The sequence below is a fragment of the Mesoplodon densirostris genome, chromosome 18 (genome assembly GCF_025265405.1).
Source record: "Mesoplodon densirostris isolate mMesDen1 chromosome 18, mMesDen1 primary haplotype, whole genome shotgun sequence".
NCBI lineage: Eukaryota > Metazoa > Chordata > Mammalia > Artiodactyla > Ziphiidae > Mesoplodon > Mesoplodon densirostris.
The window spans coordinates 57,981,915-57,999,900 of NC_082678.1; the positions used below are offsets into that span (position 1 = coordinate 57,981,915).

The 17,986-nt window shown below is 37.0% G+C and overlaps 1 protein-coding gene across 8 annotated transcripts in view; it reads left to right on the plus strand.

Annotated features, from left to right (window-relative positions):
* BCAS3 (BCAS3 microtubule associated cell migration factor) overlaps positions 1 to 17,986 on the plus strand; it is a 581,795-nt gene that overhangs the window by 213,548 nt on the left and 350,261 nt on the right. For all 8 annotated transcript variants that reach the window (XM_060081385.1, XM_060081386.1, XM_060081388.1 and 5 more), the window contains exon 15: positions 2,939 to 3,203. In XM_060081385.1, the coding sequence (XP_059937368.1) occupies positions 2,939 to 3,203 (265 nt within the window). The remainder of the gene's footprint in view (positions 1 to 2,938; positions 3,204 to 17,986) is intronic.

Sequence of the window (17,986 nt, forward strand, 5' to 3'; positions counted from 1 at the left end):
ATAACATGGTTTAGTTCCGCTGTGGATGGAACATAAGTTACTCAGTAAGCCTAAAGATGGTTTTCTTTATATGTTTGATTCTGGCTTGTGTTAATGCATTTGATACTATAATATTAAATTTGTCTGGGACTGTGTTTCTTTTCTCTCGCTTCTGCTGTTTACACTTTTCTTTGTCCTACCCCTTCCTTTTCTCCTGCTTTTCTATAAGTCTTTTAGCTGAAAGTTAGTGTAAGTGAAATAGAGAGGTAAAGCACTGGAGGAATGACTTTTTATTCGTAATTCTAGAATTGCTGGGAGTTAAATTTCTCAGTGTAAAGAATCAGGAGATTCTTTAATTATAACATTAATGTGTCATTTGGATGTGTCACAGTAATTGAAATGGACAGGCATGGGGCTCAGTTTGGGGTTTATCCATGTATTGATAATTTTGGTCTGTCAGTTGTCTAGCAATGAAATATCCTGTTTTGATGTAAGACTAAAATTTCTTTTTTATTTCAAGGATTCCAGGCTCTTGTACTTTGATGAATACTTATAGCTTTTGCTTGTAGAATATTTCTGAAGTATTAGTCAAGATTTTAAGCTGAATTTAAGCTTATTTGAAGATGTAATACACTGAAAATCGGCTTCTTTGACTGCTTGAGGAGTTTTACTCACAAGTTTTAAATCCTACTCACAAACACCTTATCTTTATTTTACTATACTTTTTTGTCTGGGTTATTTTTTTAAAGCACGGTTTGACATTTGTTTTACGTGATGAAAAATTATTTTAGTTTATCATTTAGTCAACATAGAAATCTTGCTTAAGTATCTGTGATTTGCCTTTTTTTTAAAAGGCTTGGTTAGAACAATATGGAATTTTACTTAGCTGTCTTTTTTAAGTATAAAAGTAAACAGAGACATTTTTGTTCAAGTTGTCATCATTAGACTGATATCAAGATAAAAGTAATAAATTCAGTTTGCTAATTTGAAAATACTGGGACTTCTGTATTTCAGTACCTGATAAATGTCATACAATTTAGTGACTAACTTTACCTAGATCAAGTTTGTGGCCAGTCAGTTTTTCTGTAAAATTTTTTCTACAAACATAGCTGCATTCATTGATTTACATATATTTTCTGTGGCTACTTTGTCACTGGAAGGGCAGGGAAATAGCTGAGAGAGACGTATGGCCTGTAGTGTTTGCCAACCACTGCAAATACATAAGTTTTTTCTTTTTTTTTCATTGTTATCAAAGTGGTTTTTTTTTTGAGTAAGTTTGACATGTAACGTTGTATAAATTTAAGGTGTACAGCTTGTTACTTTGATACATTTATACATTGCAATGTGATTGCCATTGTACCCATATTTATCACATTATATAACTGTACAATATTATTGTCTATATCAGTATACTGTGCATTAGACCTCTATGGCTTATTTACTACTTGTTACAAGTTTGTACCCTTAAACACTGTCAGTCTTATCTCTGCCTCACATCCCCTGGTAACCACCATTTTAGTTCTGTTTTTTACAGGTTTGCTTTTCTTAGATTTCACATATAAGTGATACTGTAAAGTTCTTTCTCTGTCTGACCTACCACGTTTAGCATTATGTGTTCAAGGTCCATCCATGCTGTCACAGTTAGGAGGATATCCATTTTTCTAATGGCTGAAATATTCTGTTGTGTATATATACATGCCACATCTTTTTTCTCCATTCATCCGTTGAAGGACATTTGGATTGTCATTTGGGTGTTTTGAGACATTTTCTCTTCCCACCTCTCTTTAGGGTCCTATATCTGTGTCTGTTGAAGAAACTTCTACTTAACTTTCCTTCAGTTACCCTCATCTCCACTGCCAATTCATTCCCTTGCATTCACTCCCACAATCGTCCTTCCAGAATTGAAATCTTGACTCCTTATTTCTTAAATAAAATCCAGACACCTCTTGCGCTGGCTTTTGCTCACTCTCGTGTTGTTTCTGACATACTGAACTACTTGCTCATCATTTCCATCTTATGTCTATGCATCTATATCAAAAGTAGAATATCTGCATATATCTAAATTAGAATGTCCATTGCTCCTTTCTTTGTAAGTATATCCTACTTCAAAACTCAATTCCAGAACCCAGAGCTATTCAGATCATGTGTTTTTGGTGCCACTCTTAACCCTCTACCTTCTTGAACATCTCCTTTTCACCTCTCAGAAGCAGATTTCATATTTTCCTTCCTTTTTGTTACCACTGTGCCTCAAATGTAAGATAGTTATTTCATTTTTATATGTTATATTTTTGCAAATTTCTTATGTCTTTTCTTCCTGGTAGGCTGTAAGCCCAAGGATGATTTCTTATCCACCTCTTTGTTCCTAGTGTTTATTAGCAGGGTACCCAGTGAGTATTCGTTGAGTGAATGATTGGATTAATAACTTTACCTGCATTGTATAATGTATGTTTTAACTTTTGCTCTTCTATGCTTTTTTGGAAGGTAAATTCCTTTAAAGAAATGAACATTATCCATATATCTTTTTTTTTTTTTAAATATAGCTCTATAGGGTGAAACCACCTAGGTCCTATTTTCTGACTTGGCACTGTATACAGCAAGGGACAGAATTCCCTATTGTAAATCTTATCAAATCCCTTATGTGGAGTTTTGATCAGTATTCACCATGAATCTAATCTTTAGAAGAAACATTTTGAAAATATAATCTGATGTTAGGTAAATTTGGTAACCAGGCAGGCATTTCTTTTTTTAAATTAACTAATTAATTATATTTTAAAATTATTATTGTTAATATTATTTTTTGGCTGCGTTGGGTCTTTTTTGGCAGATTCTTAACCACTGTGCCACCAGGGAAGTCCCCAGGCAGGCATTTCTGTTCATATTTAGTAATATGTTTGTGATATTCTTAGGTCAATCCAAATAGTTTCAATCATTTTTTTGTTTTTCCTTGTTTCATTTCTAGGTACAAGACATATGCTTCAGCCATGACTGTCGCTGGGTTGTGGTCAGTACACTCCGGGGGACTTCCCACGTTTTCCCAATCAACCCTTATGGTGGCCAGCCTTGTGTTCGAACACATATGTCACCACGAGTGGTAAATCGTATGAGCCGTTTCCAGAAGAGTGCTGGGCTGGAAGAGATTGAACAGGAACTGACGTCTAAGCAAGGAGGTCGCTGTAGCCCTGTTCCAGGCTTATCCAGCAGCCCTTCTGGATCTCCTCTGCACGGTAAACCCAGTTTTCTCTCTCTCCACTATTCCCAACAATTCTTCTTCCCTTTATCTTTCATTTTTGAGATCTGGAATAAAATTAACCCATTTTTCTAATTCATTCATACGAAGATAAGATCTTGGGCTCATTTGGGGACCTTTTTTAAAAAATTTATTTATTTTGTTTATTTATTTTTGGCTGTGTTGGGTCTTCGTTGCTGCGCCTGGGCTTTCTCTAGTTGCGGCGAGTGGGGGCTACTCTTCGTTGTGGTGCACAGGCTTCTCATTGCGGTGGCCTCTCTTGTTGCAGAGCACAGGCTCTAGGTGCATGAGCTTCAGTAGTTGTAGTGTGTGGGCTCAGTAGTTGTGGCTCACAGGCTCTAAATCATAGGCTCAGTAGTTCTGGCGCACAGGCATAGTTGCTCCGCGGCATGTGAGATCTTCCCGGACCAGGGATCAAAACATGTCCCGTGCATTGGCAGGCAGATTCTTAACCACTGCGCCACCAGGGAAGCCTGGGGACATTCTTAATTTATTAAATCATTTAATAAATTGAAGTTAATATAGTAATGGTGACCATTACCATGCTACATTAACTCCCTAACTTTTTTTTTGAACTTTAAATTAAATATTTATTTGTGTGATTATGTTTTAAATATGTCTCTGTCACCAGGCTATTAGTTCTATTAAATGCCCATTCTGTATGAACAGAACTTATTACAGTGCCTGCCAGGCACAGAGTAAATGGAGATCTGTTGAATGAATGAACGGATGGATGGATGGATGGATGGAGGAGTGTGTGAGTGAGCGAATATGGAAACAGCAGTCCCCACACTTCAACCATTCCCTGTTGTGCTGGGAATTCTGCCTTCTATTTTTTGATAAGTTCTCTCCTTCTTCCCCAGTGACTGCCCCCTTCCCCCACCCTAGCAGAGTCCACACCACTCTCCTTGGCCCCAAGGGAAGAACCAGATCTCTTCAGCTCACTTGCCACGCTCAGCTAACTCCCTAACTTTTTCACTATATAAGAGTTACTTGATGTCATATGTATGGAATATGATGTTCAAGACTATTTCATAAATTTCATAAATTTAGAGATAGAATCTCATATCTATAGATCTTTTCCAGAAAACTCTGGCTTTAACCAGAATCAGTGCTGTAGTTCATTAAGAAATATTTATTGTTGGAGAGGAATAATCTTGAGTCGTATGTATTTTAGAGCAGCATTTGCATTTTATTTTAAAATATTGGGTTGGCCAAAAAGTTCATTTGGGTTTTCATAAGATGTTACAGAAAAACCCGAACGAACTTTTTGGCCAACCTGATACATCTTTGTGGGATTTCTAAAAAACCCTCGTATTAGTCAGTATTTTATGTAGAGCAAATAGTTGTGTAACCATCACTCCAACCAATAAAGGAAACATTACTAGAACTCCATTTTTGAGCCCCTTTTCCATAAAAGTAAGCTGTGATTCTGACTTTTAGGGTAATCACTTCCTTACTTTTTTTTTTTTTTTTTTTTTTTTTTTTTTTTGTGGTATGCGGGCCTCTCACTGCTGTGGCCTCCCCCGTTGCGGAGCACAGGCTCCGGATGCACAGGCTCCGGATGCGCAGGCCCAGTGGCCATGGCTCACGGGCCCAGCCGCTCCGCGGCATATGGGATCCTCCCAGACCGGGGCACGAACCCGCATCCCCTGCATCGGCAGGCGGACCCCCAACCACTGCGCCACCAGGGAGGCCCCCTTACTTTTTAAAAAAGTGAACTATTCACTTTTTTTAAAAAACAGAGTGTGTATATATTCAACTTCTTTAACATGTTTGTGAGATTAATTCATGTATTTTATGTAGGTTTAATTCATTTATTTCCACTGCTCTTACATATTCCATTGTACAAATATATTTTTACTTATTTATCCTTTCTCCTACTGTTGATGTATATTTGGGTGGTTTCTGATGTGGAGCTATTATGTATAATGAAGAGATGAAAATTTTTGTCCTTGTTTCTTAGTGCAAATGTGTGCTTATTTTTGTCTTTTTTTTGTTTTTGTTTTTTAACATCTTTATTGGAGTATAATTGCTTTACAGTGGTGTGTTAGTTTCTGCTGTATAACAAAGTGAATCAGCTATATGTATACATATATCCCCATATCTCCTCCCTCTTGAGTCTCCCTCCCATCCTCCCTATCCCACCTCTCTAGGTGGTCACAAAGCACCAAGCTGATCTCCTTGTGCTACGCGGCTGCTTCCCACTAGCTATTGGTTTTATATTTGGTAGTGTATATATGTCCATGCCACTCTCTCACTTTGTTTTATTTTTGAATTGAAGTGCTGGATTACAATGTATGCGAATCTTGGCCTTGGGAGATAATATCAGAATGGTTGTACCCACCAGAATGAGAGAAGATATTCGTTGACATTAGATGACACTTTGTTTTTTGGAGCATTGCAGTTTCTCCTTGACAGATGACCAATTTAGATTTTTAAGTATAGGGAATTTTATAGAGCGAGATTATGGTTCCTACAGAAAACAACCACAACCCTTATTTAATTGATTTGACATTCATACAACATAAAATTAACCATTTAGATGTTAACAATTCAGTGGGATTTATTACATCACAATAATTTGCAACTACCGCTTCTGTCTAGTTCCAAATATATTGTCTTCACCCCAGACGAAAACTGCATATTCTTTTTCTTTTTTGGGGGCTGCACAGCATGGCCTGTGGGCTCTTAGTTCCCCAATCAGGGATCTAGTCCGTGTCTCCTGCATTGGAAGGGCGGAGCCTTAACTGCTGGACCGCCAGGGAAATCCCCCAAACTGCGTATTCTTTAAGCAGTTCCTCCCCACCCCTCTGTCCCCAAGCCCCTAGCAACCACCAGTCTGCTTTCCATCTCAAGCTATACCTGTTATGGATAGTTCATATAACTGCAGTCATAAAATATGTGACCTTTTGTTTCTGGCTTCTTTCACATAGCATAATGTTTTAAAAGTATAGCCACATTGTAGTATGTGTCAGTACTTCATTACTTTTTATGGTTGAATAATATTCCATTATATGTATGTACCACAGTTTTTTATCCGTTCATCCATTGATGGATATTTGACTTGTTTCCCCCTTTTGATTTTGTGGATAGTGCTGTTACAAACATGTGTGTACAAGTACTTGTTTGAGTACATCTTTGCAGTTCTTCTGGCTATATCCCTAAGAAGTTAAAGAAGCTAAAATGCTTCTGCTTGAACACACATCCTTTTGTAATACCTAATCAATTCAACATATGTATTTTTTCTGGAGGAAGTTTTAAGATAGACTGAAAAAATATATTGGTAAATAGAATCCTGGGGAGAAATTCTGCAACTCAAAACAGTTTGGGACCTTTTTTTTCTCCTTAGATGATGTTTTGTGCTTTGGCTCTATTATAATTTTTTTAATATTTATTTTTATTTGTTTTTGGCTGCATTGAGTCTTAGTTGCAGCATGCGGGATCTTTCGTTGTGGCGCACAGGCTCCAGAGCACGTTGGCTCTGTAGTTGCTGTGTGCAGGCTTTCTAGTTGTGGCACGCAGGCTGTCTAGTTGTGGTGCGCGGGCTCTCTAGTTGTGTCACATGGGCTTATTTGCTCCCCAGCATGTGGGATCTTAGTTCCGCGACCAGGGGTCAAACCCGCATCCCCTGCATTGGAAGGCAGATTCTTAACTATTGGACCACCAGGGAAGTCCCTGGCCCTATTATTTATTTATTTTTTTAGAAGTATTTTTTTAAATTAATTTATTTATTTGTTTTTGGCTGCGTTGGGTCTTCGTTGCTGCTCGTGGGCTTTCTCTAGTTACGGCGAGTGGGGGCTACTCCTTGTTGCAGTGCACAGGCTTCTCATTGCAGTGGCTTCTCTTGTTGTGGAGCATGGGTTCTAGGTGCACAGGCTTCAGTAGTTGTGGCACATGGGCTCAGTAGTTGTGGCTCGTGGGCTCTAGAGCACAGGCTTAGTAGTTGTGCTGCACAGGCTTAGTTGCTCTGTGGCATGTGGGATCTTCCCGGACCAGGGCACAAACCCGTGTCCCCTGCATCGGCAGGCGGACTCTCAACCGCTGCGCCACCAGGGAAGCCCGGTAGGCAGATTCTTAACCACTGCACCACCAGGGAAGTCCCTGGCCCTATTATTTTTATAAGAACAGTTATTATTCATGTATATTTATCTAGTGATCCATGATCTTTGAGGTTGAAATAAGTCCTGGGTGAAAACTGTCATTTAAAAAAGTATTGGGACTTCCCTGGTGGTCCAGTGGGTAAGACTCCACGCTCCCAATGCAGGGGGCCCGGGTTCGATCCCTGATTGGGGAACTAGATCCCGCATGCACGCTGTAACTAAGAGTTTGCATGACGCAACTAAGAGTCTGCATGCTGCAACAAAGGTACCACGGCCATAACAAAGATGCCGTGTGCCGCAACTAAGACCTGGTGCAGACAAAAGAAATAAATAATAAATAAATAAATATTTTTAAAAATAAAAATAATAAAAAAGTATTTAAAATTTTTTTAAAAGTTTAGAAAGCTGTGAGATATTCATATTTTCAGCCATTTGCAAGAAATTTTACTTCAGAAGTAATTACTTACATTCTTAGGTGTGACTGTTTTGTCATATAACTAAATGGTAGTATAGGTTCTTTGAGGGCCTTGCTTTTTGTGTTAAATATTTTTCTTAACTTGAATTTCACTATACACTTTATGGAGCGAGATTTAGTGTGCACATTGGGCAGCTAGGTTGGCCAGAGAACCAGCTGTATTAGAAAAATTTGGAAAAATTTATAGTCTTTATAAATCTTCAGAGAGCATTCTTTTGAGCTCCTTTTTTCTTCCTCTTCCTCCTTCTCTAATAAACACACCACATACCAGGTTCTGTGCTAGGCTTTGGGCATACTGTGCACAGAAATTAAGGTCATCTCTGCCCTTGTCTAAGGGAAAAAAACGGATATTGAATGACTGAATGAATATCTTTCAATATATTTTTGCTGAAGGGTGCAAAGTGCCAGTCAATTAAGGATTTGTCATTTGTAAAAGATCAAACAGTTGAAGAGTAATATTGTCAAAATATATTATTTTCTCTCAGCATTATTGTTTTCACAGCTTTCTTCATATTTTTCCATAAAGCTAAGAGAAGGCATCTCAGAGAGGAGATTATAGATAGTTTAGCAGTACTGCAGTTCTTAAATTCCCTTTTGAAAGCAAGGAATTTCAGATGTTTTCCTCCTGATAACACATGCTAAATTTTTATTATGTTGGAATTTCACCTGCTTTTTCTGTAGTTTTTTCATTTTTAAAGTGCAGACATTAGAGTGATGGTCATTTTTCTTTACGTTCTTTTTGTACCTTACATGTCAAAACAAAATGGGCATTGTTGTTGGTTAGTTCTAAAAATGATGTATTTACAGTTTGTGTGGATAAACAATCTGATGCTAGTCAAAAACAATGTAAACGTTTGAACAGGGAGGGATTCATCTTGAAAATGAATCATGGTTTGGCGGTTATTGCTGTTGTTTGTCTGTGCTCTTTTTAGCAAAGTAAAGGAAACTGTTAAATAACAGTTGATATAAGGATATTTCCTTTTTACTTTCTGGATGCAATCCAGTTTAGGTTAGGATTATTTTATCTATTTGCCATTTTTACTTAACAGAGGATGTTTATTTATTTGAAATATACTTTCTCTAAATATCTCTTTCATTTCTGGTCTTGTTGCTTGGACCTTAGTCTTAAGGGGTTCTTAAGATCTGTGAACATGGATAGGAAAGTATTTCATCTTTAGGATTACTATCCTCTACCCAAAAGTAAATGTTTTCTTTCATTATGAATATAGGCAACACATGACAGTTATAGCAGCAGTACTTGTGACATTATCCCCAATAAAAACACAGATGTTTTTGTTTCACATTATATACAAAAAAAATCTTGAAGTGTTTTGTCAAGATGTATTTTGAAATATTGTTTATGCTCACCATTGCTTGGAAATTATATATATATATAATGTAATAATATTACTGACTTTAATATTACATATATTACTATAGCAGAACTTAATTTTTTAAATAAACTGATAACTATACTTCAGTATAATAATACGGTTTTCTTTGTAATTCTGTGTATTGTATCCCATGCATTTAAAGTATTATTCTGAGAAAGAGCCCACAGGCTTTTCCAGGTTGCCCAAGTAGTCCATGACAAAAATGATTAAGAACCTCTTTTCATCATTTCTTACCTCATCTGTTTCTGTAGCCTCCAGCCTTCTTTTTCTCTTTTAACTATCACGAGCATTTTCTTTGTTAACCATAAGTAGGATAATATTCCACTTTTCTGCTTCTGTCTCACCATGCTTTTAGGATGTTAGGGAAGGTTCCTTCTCACTCAGCTTCTTGTCCCACCACACCTACATTTCTGTACCCTTCCCTGAAAATGCCACATGTATTCATTTCTTGGCACCTTTTAAGTTTGCATACTCTTCTCAAAATAATTTTTATTCCCTTGGATGCCTGCTGAAACCCTACTTCATTATGACCCAGCTAAAAGTATCACTTCATCTCTTCAGCCTCTTTTTTTGTTTGTTTTTTATTTATTTATTTTTGGCCGCGTTGGGTCTTCGTTGCTGCACGCGGGCTTTCTCTAGTTGCTGTGAGCAGAGGCTACTCTTCGTTGCGGTGTGCAGGCTTCTCATTGTGGTGGCTTCTCTTGTTGCAGAGCATGGGCTCTAGGTGCATGGGCTTCAGTAGTTATGGTGTGTGGGCTCAGTAGTTGTGGCACGTGGGCTTAGTTGCTCTGCAGCATGTGGGATCTTTCCAGACCAGGGATCGAACCCGTGTCCCCTGCATTGGCAGGTGGATTCTTAATTGTGCTACCAGGGAAGTCCCTCTTCAGCCTCTTTTAAACACCTCTTGATGTTGTATGTTCTGTATCAGTCTTGGTATTGGCACTATGAATGTGATTTTATTATATTTTAATGTTAGTTGTTCGTATTAACATATGTTAATATGTTCATTGACATGCCTGTGTCTCCCAGTAGATTTACCTCCGTGAAGAGAGGGTCTTTTTCTTGTTTATATTTGTATCTTGGCACCTCATATAGTATTTGGTAAAATGTAGATTCTAAGGCTTCAAACCAAAGTTTTCAAAGTTATTAGAACTTAGAAGTTCTAATAAAAACAATTTATTACTTGTCAGAATGAAGAGATTTTCATTCATGGTAACATTGCTTTTCATTTTAACATCTGTAAGATTCTTTAATTTTATTCAAGAACTATTAATTAGTGTTACTATGTCCAGGCACCGTTCCTGAGCTCTAGGGATACAGCAGTGAATAAAAGAGGAAAACAGCCCTGTTCCCATGGAGCTGACTTTCCAGTGGAGGGATATGTATCATGCATAGGATAGATGATAGGTGGATGGATGGATGGATGGATGGATGGATGGATTCATGGATTCATGGATGGATGGATGGACAAATGGATGGATAAACAGGTAGTTTTATACGCTATGGAGAAAAGTAAAGGAAGGGAATAGGGCATGCCTGGAGAAGATTGCAGTTTGAAATTAGGATGCTCCTGGCAGGCCTTACTGAGTTGATGACATTTGAATAAAGATCTGATGGAAGTGTGGGAGAAAGTCATGCAGATGTCTATGTTCCAGGCAGAAGAAACAGTCAGTGTAAAATCCCTGAGATGGGAATGTGTCTGGAGTGTTCACGGAGAGGCAAGGAGGGCCATGTGGCCAAGGAACAGTGTGCAAGGTGCAGAGTAGAAGAGGTCGGAGAGGGAATGCGGCCAGATCATGTCAGCCTTTGACTTTTACTCAGAGTAAAGTGGAAAAGCTGTGGAGGGTTTTGGGTGACGGGGTCAGATTGCGGTTTGACAGGAGCAGAATGGTGATCTGTATTGAGAACGCACCATCTGCAGTCTGACAAGAGTAGAAGTCTAGTGAGACCAGTTAGGAGAGCATTGCAGAAATCCAGGAGAGAAAAAAGAGGAGTCAGGGTGACCAGTAAGGCTTTCGTCCCAAACAGCTGGAAGGGTGCGACTGCCATCACATGAAATGAGGACCATGAGGATAAAGCAGCTCTGAGGAGAGAGACAGATCAGAACTTTTGGACATGTTTAGTTTAAGATGTGCCTTGACCTCCTAGTGATGTTAGGTAGGTAGTTGGTTTTATGAACCTGGAGTTCAGTGGGAAGGAATAGGCTGAGAATAAATGTTGGGGAGGCATAGATTTAAAAAAAAGCCAAAGCAGGATGAGATCACCTAATAAGTGAATGAGTACGAAAAGAAGATGAAGATGTCCCAGGACTGAGCCTGTGACATGGAAGGAAAACCACACATGAGAAATCCTATAATGAAGACATTTTTTTTTTCCTGAGAAAAGGGAATGATTAATGTGTTAAATTCTGCTGATAGGTCAATTAAGATAAGGACTGAGAAAAAGATAGAATACCATCAAATTTAGTCATGTAGAGGACATGTGGCTTTGATAAGAGCAAGTTTTGGTGAAGCAGTAGGGGCCTGATAAGAGAGGATTTTATTAAGGATGGGAAGAGAGAAACTGGAGGCCAGTATTGACAGGCCTTTCAATGAACATTGATGTAAAGGGGAACAGGAAAATGGGGAAAGGTTAGAGGGCAAAGAGGAGATTGCCTCTGTTTTCGCATAGAAATAGGAGGTGAGCATGTTTGCAGGCGAATAGTCCTCTAGGAGATGAGGCATTCCCTTTACCAGTTAGTAAATTTTTGCTGAATGAAGAAACCATTTCTGCCACTATTGTTTATGCTCCAAGCAAATTTAATTACTTGCTTTCGCTTTTCAGCTTCAGTCAGCACCTTGTTCCTACGTCTGAATTGTTTTCCACTTATTTCTTCAGGTAAACGTGGAATGCATCTTTGAAGCTAAGCTCAGCTCAGCTCACAGTGTGCTTTTCTCCCTCTTAACATAAAGTGTCTAACTTTGGTATTTGTTTCTTCTGTGAGCTATTTATCCATACTTATCTCTTACTGCTCTCTACCTATTATTTTCGATGATCTCCATTTTTAACTGTAACTTCCTTGGGGAGGCAGTTGGAGGACCTGGAGTCTGACTTCCTGTGGTAGAACCTCTGTGACTTTCTGGCTCTGTAAATTTAGACAAATTACTTAATCTACCTGTGCGTTAACTTTCTATCAGTAAAATGGGGATAATAAAATTACCTACCTTAGAGAGTTATTGTGAGGATCAAAGCACTTTGAATAGTGTCTGGCACACATGAAATAACTCAGGAAAAGATTAGCTGCTATGATTAGTTGCATTATTGATACTGTTTATTACTTAGGAGGTATATAGGACTGATTCATTATTCATATTTTTGTATAGTGGCTCTTATGCAGAAAAGAGAATAAATGAAGAATTCACCAAATAATAAGTGACTGAAATATAATTGTGACCTTATTGTGCATAGGCTTTTGTAGCATTATTAGACTCAATATTGATGAGTTGACTTCTGACATTGTTTCTGAAATGAAAGTACACCCAGCGCAAAATCGAAAGTGAAGGTATTATTATTTTTTCTTTTTCATCTGTTTTTGCTCATTGTAATACCATACATTAGGAAATATAGTTGGATAAATTAATCTACCCATTCTCTAGCCTTTGCATTTCTTTATTTTGCAAATTAGTTTTCCAGTTTAGGTTCAAGAATATGACAGTCACTATGTGATAGGGCTTTTAAGGAATTTGTTTTTTTCCTACTATTTCCATTGCGTTAACAGAGGGGTTCTGGATTTACTTCTACAGTTCTCGGAAGTGTCGCCTTCCCATTAACTCATTGGTCCTCAGGGGAGGAGTCATCGTTGAGTCACAGCTTTAGGCATCTGAATTCCAGATTCTACTTCTTCTAAATGGAAGTAATGGATGAAACTCTGGGTCCTGTAGAGGGGGCCTCTGATTTCTTGGGCTTGAAGCCTCACTATTTTAATAAACTGCTTCTAAGTAACTGGTAGCATCACTTTTCTTCCTAGCATCTGTATGAGGCATTCTTTTTTTTTTTTTTTTTTTTTTTTTACCACTCAGAAACTGTGTTTATAGCTTTCATTTGCTGGTTTATTGTAATTACTTACTTTTGTTGATCAGTAGTTTTCTTGATACAGACCACATCACAACCATAAATACAAAGCAACCACCCATTTCAGCCTTATATAGTTTCACCTACTTAAGACAATCAGTAATAATGTGATATTTTTTAACTTCTCTTTCCACATCACTGTTTACTTGTGGATTGAAGTTTCCATTTGTATGTTTTAATTTTTGCCAAGAAAAATCAATCATGTGCACTGTAGCTCTGCTTTAAATTTTATGCCTCATATGACACAGTATATATATATATATATATATATATATATATATATATATATATATACAGTATATACATGTAAATGGATAAAAATCTTCTTTTAGGCTATCTTAGTTTAGTACCTGGGTTTTTTACTGGTTGCATGTACTTTCTTGTAGTTCAGATGAAGTTTTTAATCTATTGTTTTCAAGTCTATTAAAGTTTTCCTAGTGAATTTGTGTCTTTACATCTATACACCAAAATCATGCATATTTAAAATATTTTCATGTCACTTCCTATTGTTTCTCAGAACAGATGAGTTCTTTAGGGAAAGTGGATTGAAAAGAAAGACCTTATAATTAATACCATCCTGAAAAGTTCTTTTATTTCAGAAGCCCTAATTGGAGAAACCATCTACTAAATAAAAATAGCATCATTTTTTAATAGACTGTTTTATAGAGCAGTTATAGGTTCACAGGAAAATTGAGAGGAAGTTTCAGATAACATAGTTTTTGAGGAAAATGAAATTACTTGTGGAGTATCTTCTAACACTCTTATATTGTCTCTAAATTATACTTTATATTAAATTTAATACTATAAAAACTGATTAAAGTCTACTTGAATACTTTATCTCTTGTCTATTATTTGGAATATGCTACACTTTTTTCTCTTTTTTTTATTCCTTAAAATAAATGCTGGCTCAGATAGTTAGCAGTTGGAGATGAACTATGATTTTTTGTTTTCCTCTTTACTGTTCATGAAATATTTTGTATTTTCTCTATATTTTCAACACTGGCACATCATAGACTCCAGGTTTCTTGTTTTGTTTTTAAATGGTTAATGAGACATGCCTCTAGAGGGCGATCTTTTCTAAACTTTCTTGTGATGGTAATCATGGCAACCCTGGCATGAACCTGGTGTACTATGGATGTTGATGTCGTCTAAGATTTTATAATAACCTAGCTTCCTTTTCATGATGTTTTCTATGATTTATTCCTCAAAGTCTTATTAGAAAATTGGACTTTTGAAATATGTTACTATCAATTATTATCTAGTTTTAGTACCCCGTCCAGGTACCTAGCTCCTATGAATGAATGGAGGGAACTCTTTTCGTTAATCATCTGAGTAAGTGGTTTCTGTGTGTTCTAAAAGTTCCTTTCTTTGTTTCTCTATACATTGTTATTCAAGGACCTTCTCTGTATTTTATGGGACTGGAGTGATTACGTTCCATTACTGAGGCATCATTAGGCCTTATACTTAATCTCTGCTTCTCTTTTCTGTTAACATTCATTGTAGTTTTATTGCATTTGTTTACCTAATTTTTGTATCAAAGCAATACATACATTTATTGTAAAAGTCAAATAATGCCACAATTTTATAAAGAAAAATTGCACTCTCCTGCACCCACTTCTCCCACTCAGAGTCTGCTTCTTTCAGTTCTTCATAATTTATTTCTTGCTGTTTTCTTTTTTTTGCCCCTTTCTGGAAATCATTTTGGTTGGATAATGGATCACCTACACTGAACCCCTAACTTTCTTTTCTATTTCCTGTCTCTTTGTCTTTTTGTTTTACTTTAAGAGAATATCCCCAACTTTATCTCCTAACCTTCTTATTAGATTTTTATTTGTGCAATATGTTTTTAATAACCTTTTCTGTGAACATTTCTCTTATTATCACATCCTTTTCTTATTTCACAGATGTAAAATTGTTTATCTCTTTAAAAGATAGTTATAATTTTTTTTTTTTTTTTTTTTGCGGTATGCGGGCCTCTCACTGTTGTGGCCTCCCCCGTTGCGGAGCACAGGCTCCGGACGCGCAGGCTCCGGACGCGCAGGCTCAGCGGCCATGGCTCACGGGCCCAGCCGCTCCGCGGCATATGGGATCCTCCCAGACCGGGGCACGAACCCGTATCCCCTGCATCGGCAGGCGGACTCTCAACCACTTGCGCCACCAGGGAGGCCCTAAAAGATAGTTATAATTTTTGATGCACTTCTTTGCTCCTGGTAGTATCTCTATTTCCTCTGAGTTCCTTTTTCAGTTTTTTTGTGGTCATCATTATCTTTCATCTTGGACTCTCAACCCTGATTGTACATTATAATTTACCTGGATAGATTAAAAAAGTACTGATGCCTAGGCCCAATCTCAGACTGATTAAACTAAAATACTGGCCGGAATGTCTAGGAATCCTTGGCTGATCATTCTTATTTTTTACTTTATTAAAAAAAATTTATTATTATTTGATTTATTTTGTTATTTCATATTTATTCAGCCGATCAACACATCCATACTAAAGAACTGATTGGAAGCTCTTTGAGCACAAGTAGCTCATACCAGTTTATAGGTCCAACTGGTCTATCAGTTTTATTAGGGTACCCCCCGATCAATAGTATTTGTAGATCTTTTCACTTTGACTGGTCAGTTTCCCCACGAAGGAATCCTCTAGAAACTTTCTGACAATAGACTTACAAGTTAGTTTTCAGGGAGTTGATCCTTCAACAGTGTTTTAGTCTGGTGATTAGAATAACTAACTACAAGAGGATTTGGCTTATCTATTTGCACGTTAAGTTAGCCTTACTTTTCCAGTGAGGAAGACAATTAAGAAAATTCTGGTCAGGTTCCACTGAAATATTTTTTCAAAATTTGGTTTTAGAAAAATTGGAGGGAGAGGAGAGAGAAGGAATTGGGCTTCTTAGGATACACAATGACCAGTGTCTGCATGAGTGACCCAAATAAACAGATTTAGAAATTATGAGACTTGGGAGTAGCAGCCATGAGCAGTCTTGAACTTAAAAATCTGAGCAGGAAGTAAAAATATGACTGCTGGCTTATAGTTTGTAAACTACAAAAGGGTACGGAGAGTGAGGTCGCTGCTGTGCCAGCGTTACACATACTGAGAAATAGAAACTGTTATGGTTCTTAGCATAATAGGTTCGTAGCATAAAATGACATTTAGAATTTGGAGGAGGATGAGAAAAGGAAAGGGATTTAAGGTTCATTGAAAGAGGTATTAACATTGGATGATGTGTTTTTGCAGGTGAGAATATTGAAGCTAGAATGAGGCACAAGAGTGAAACTATTTCAAAATGGATAGAGTGGAATTAGTGTGGGCATTGTTGTTGTTGGCAGCTTCAGAAGAGACAGGCCATTCCCTTTTCAGTGTTGAGAATCATCACTAGTAGGGAGTTCTTAACAAATGTTCAATAATATTTCACTCCTGTCCAGTTCGGAATGGATTGAAATGTGTACACTTTTGATAAAATCATGGATGAAAGAAAATATAAAACAACAGTACTGATAAATGATTATGGTTTTCTGGTAGTAATCCAGCTGATTAAGAAAAAGTGTTTCTGCTAAGGCAGAAGAATTACAGGGAAAGAAGTAGAGTCATCATTCTCAGGTGCCCAGATATGGTCATGGTATCACTCCTCTTTGTGATTTTCATTCTCAAGGACTTTCTATCAAAGGAGTTTTTATGCAAACAGGTAAATTCATGGTTTTGCTTTTGGAAAAATAAGTTTGGAAGACAAGGACTCGAACTATTTATTAATGTTCATATGTGTACTTTGATTTCTTTCTTTTTCTTTTTTTGTCGGTGAACAGTACTCTCTCACAAATTGTTGATAATTTAGGCAGCTAAATTGAGAATGGGTTTCCTGTTTTCTTCTTGAGCAGAACATGTGAGCATATTTTGATAGAATGATATTTAAATGTTTTTAAGCTGGAAATAAAATATATGTGAGTATAAAAGGTTTTATCTTCCCTGCTGTCAAAAATGCTGATTTGGCTCTTTTGCACAGTACTCCCATCTTTGTATGGTTGTTAAAATCTGTTGCTCTTTCCCATCTGAAGGAAATGCATCTTTGACACTTCTCATGACCTGAGTCATGATGCTGAAATAGAGCCAGAAAATATCCTTAACAGTCATAAGTAAAAAGAAGGAAGGCTTCCGTGGGGTGGGGGTAAGGGAGCAGGAAGGAGGTTGTGGGGAGCATCTTTGCTATTTTGAATTATATCTTTTTGATTATTATGAAAGTTGCTTACATTTTACTACGATCGTTGTTATTCAACAGAAAATACTTTGATTTTAATATTTAATTTTTCCTTAGTATACAGTGTTTAATGTACTGGAAAAAGACCAGTTCTGCAAATGTTAAATTATTTTGAGTCCTCCAAGTCTAAAAACATTACACCTTAAATCTTGCAATTTATTCAGTATTTTATCTTGTTACAGTGTTTCTTTTTATTTCAGTACCAGCTCCCATTTTTCCATATCTTATAGGTTCAACAGTTTAAGTAATAGCATTATGTTTATTGAATGATGCAGATAAGTTTCTTTTTTTTTTTTTCCTTGAACAGTGAAGTGCTTCTGTTTGATCCGTTGACATGATACAGAATTCATTGCGAGATAAGCATGGGAGATATGGGTGTGGAATATTTTCAAAAAAGAATTTTAATGAGTATTTATTTATAC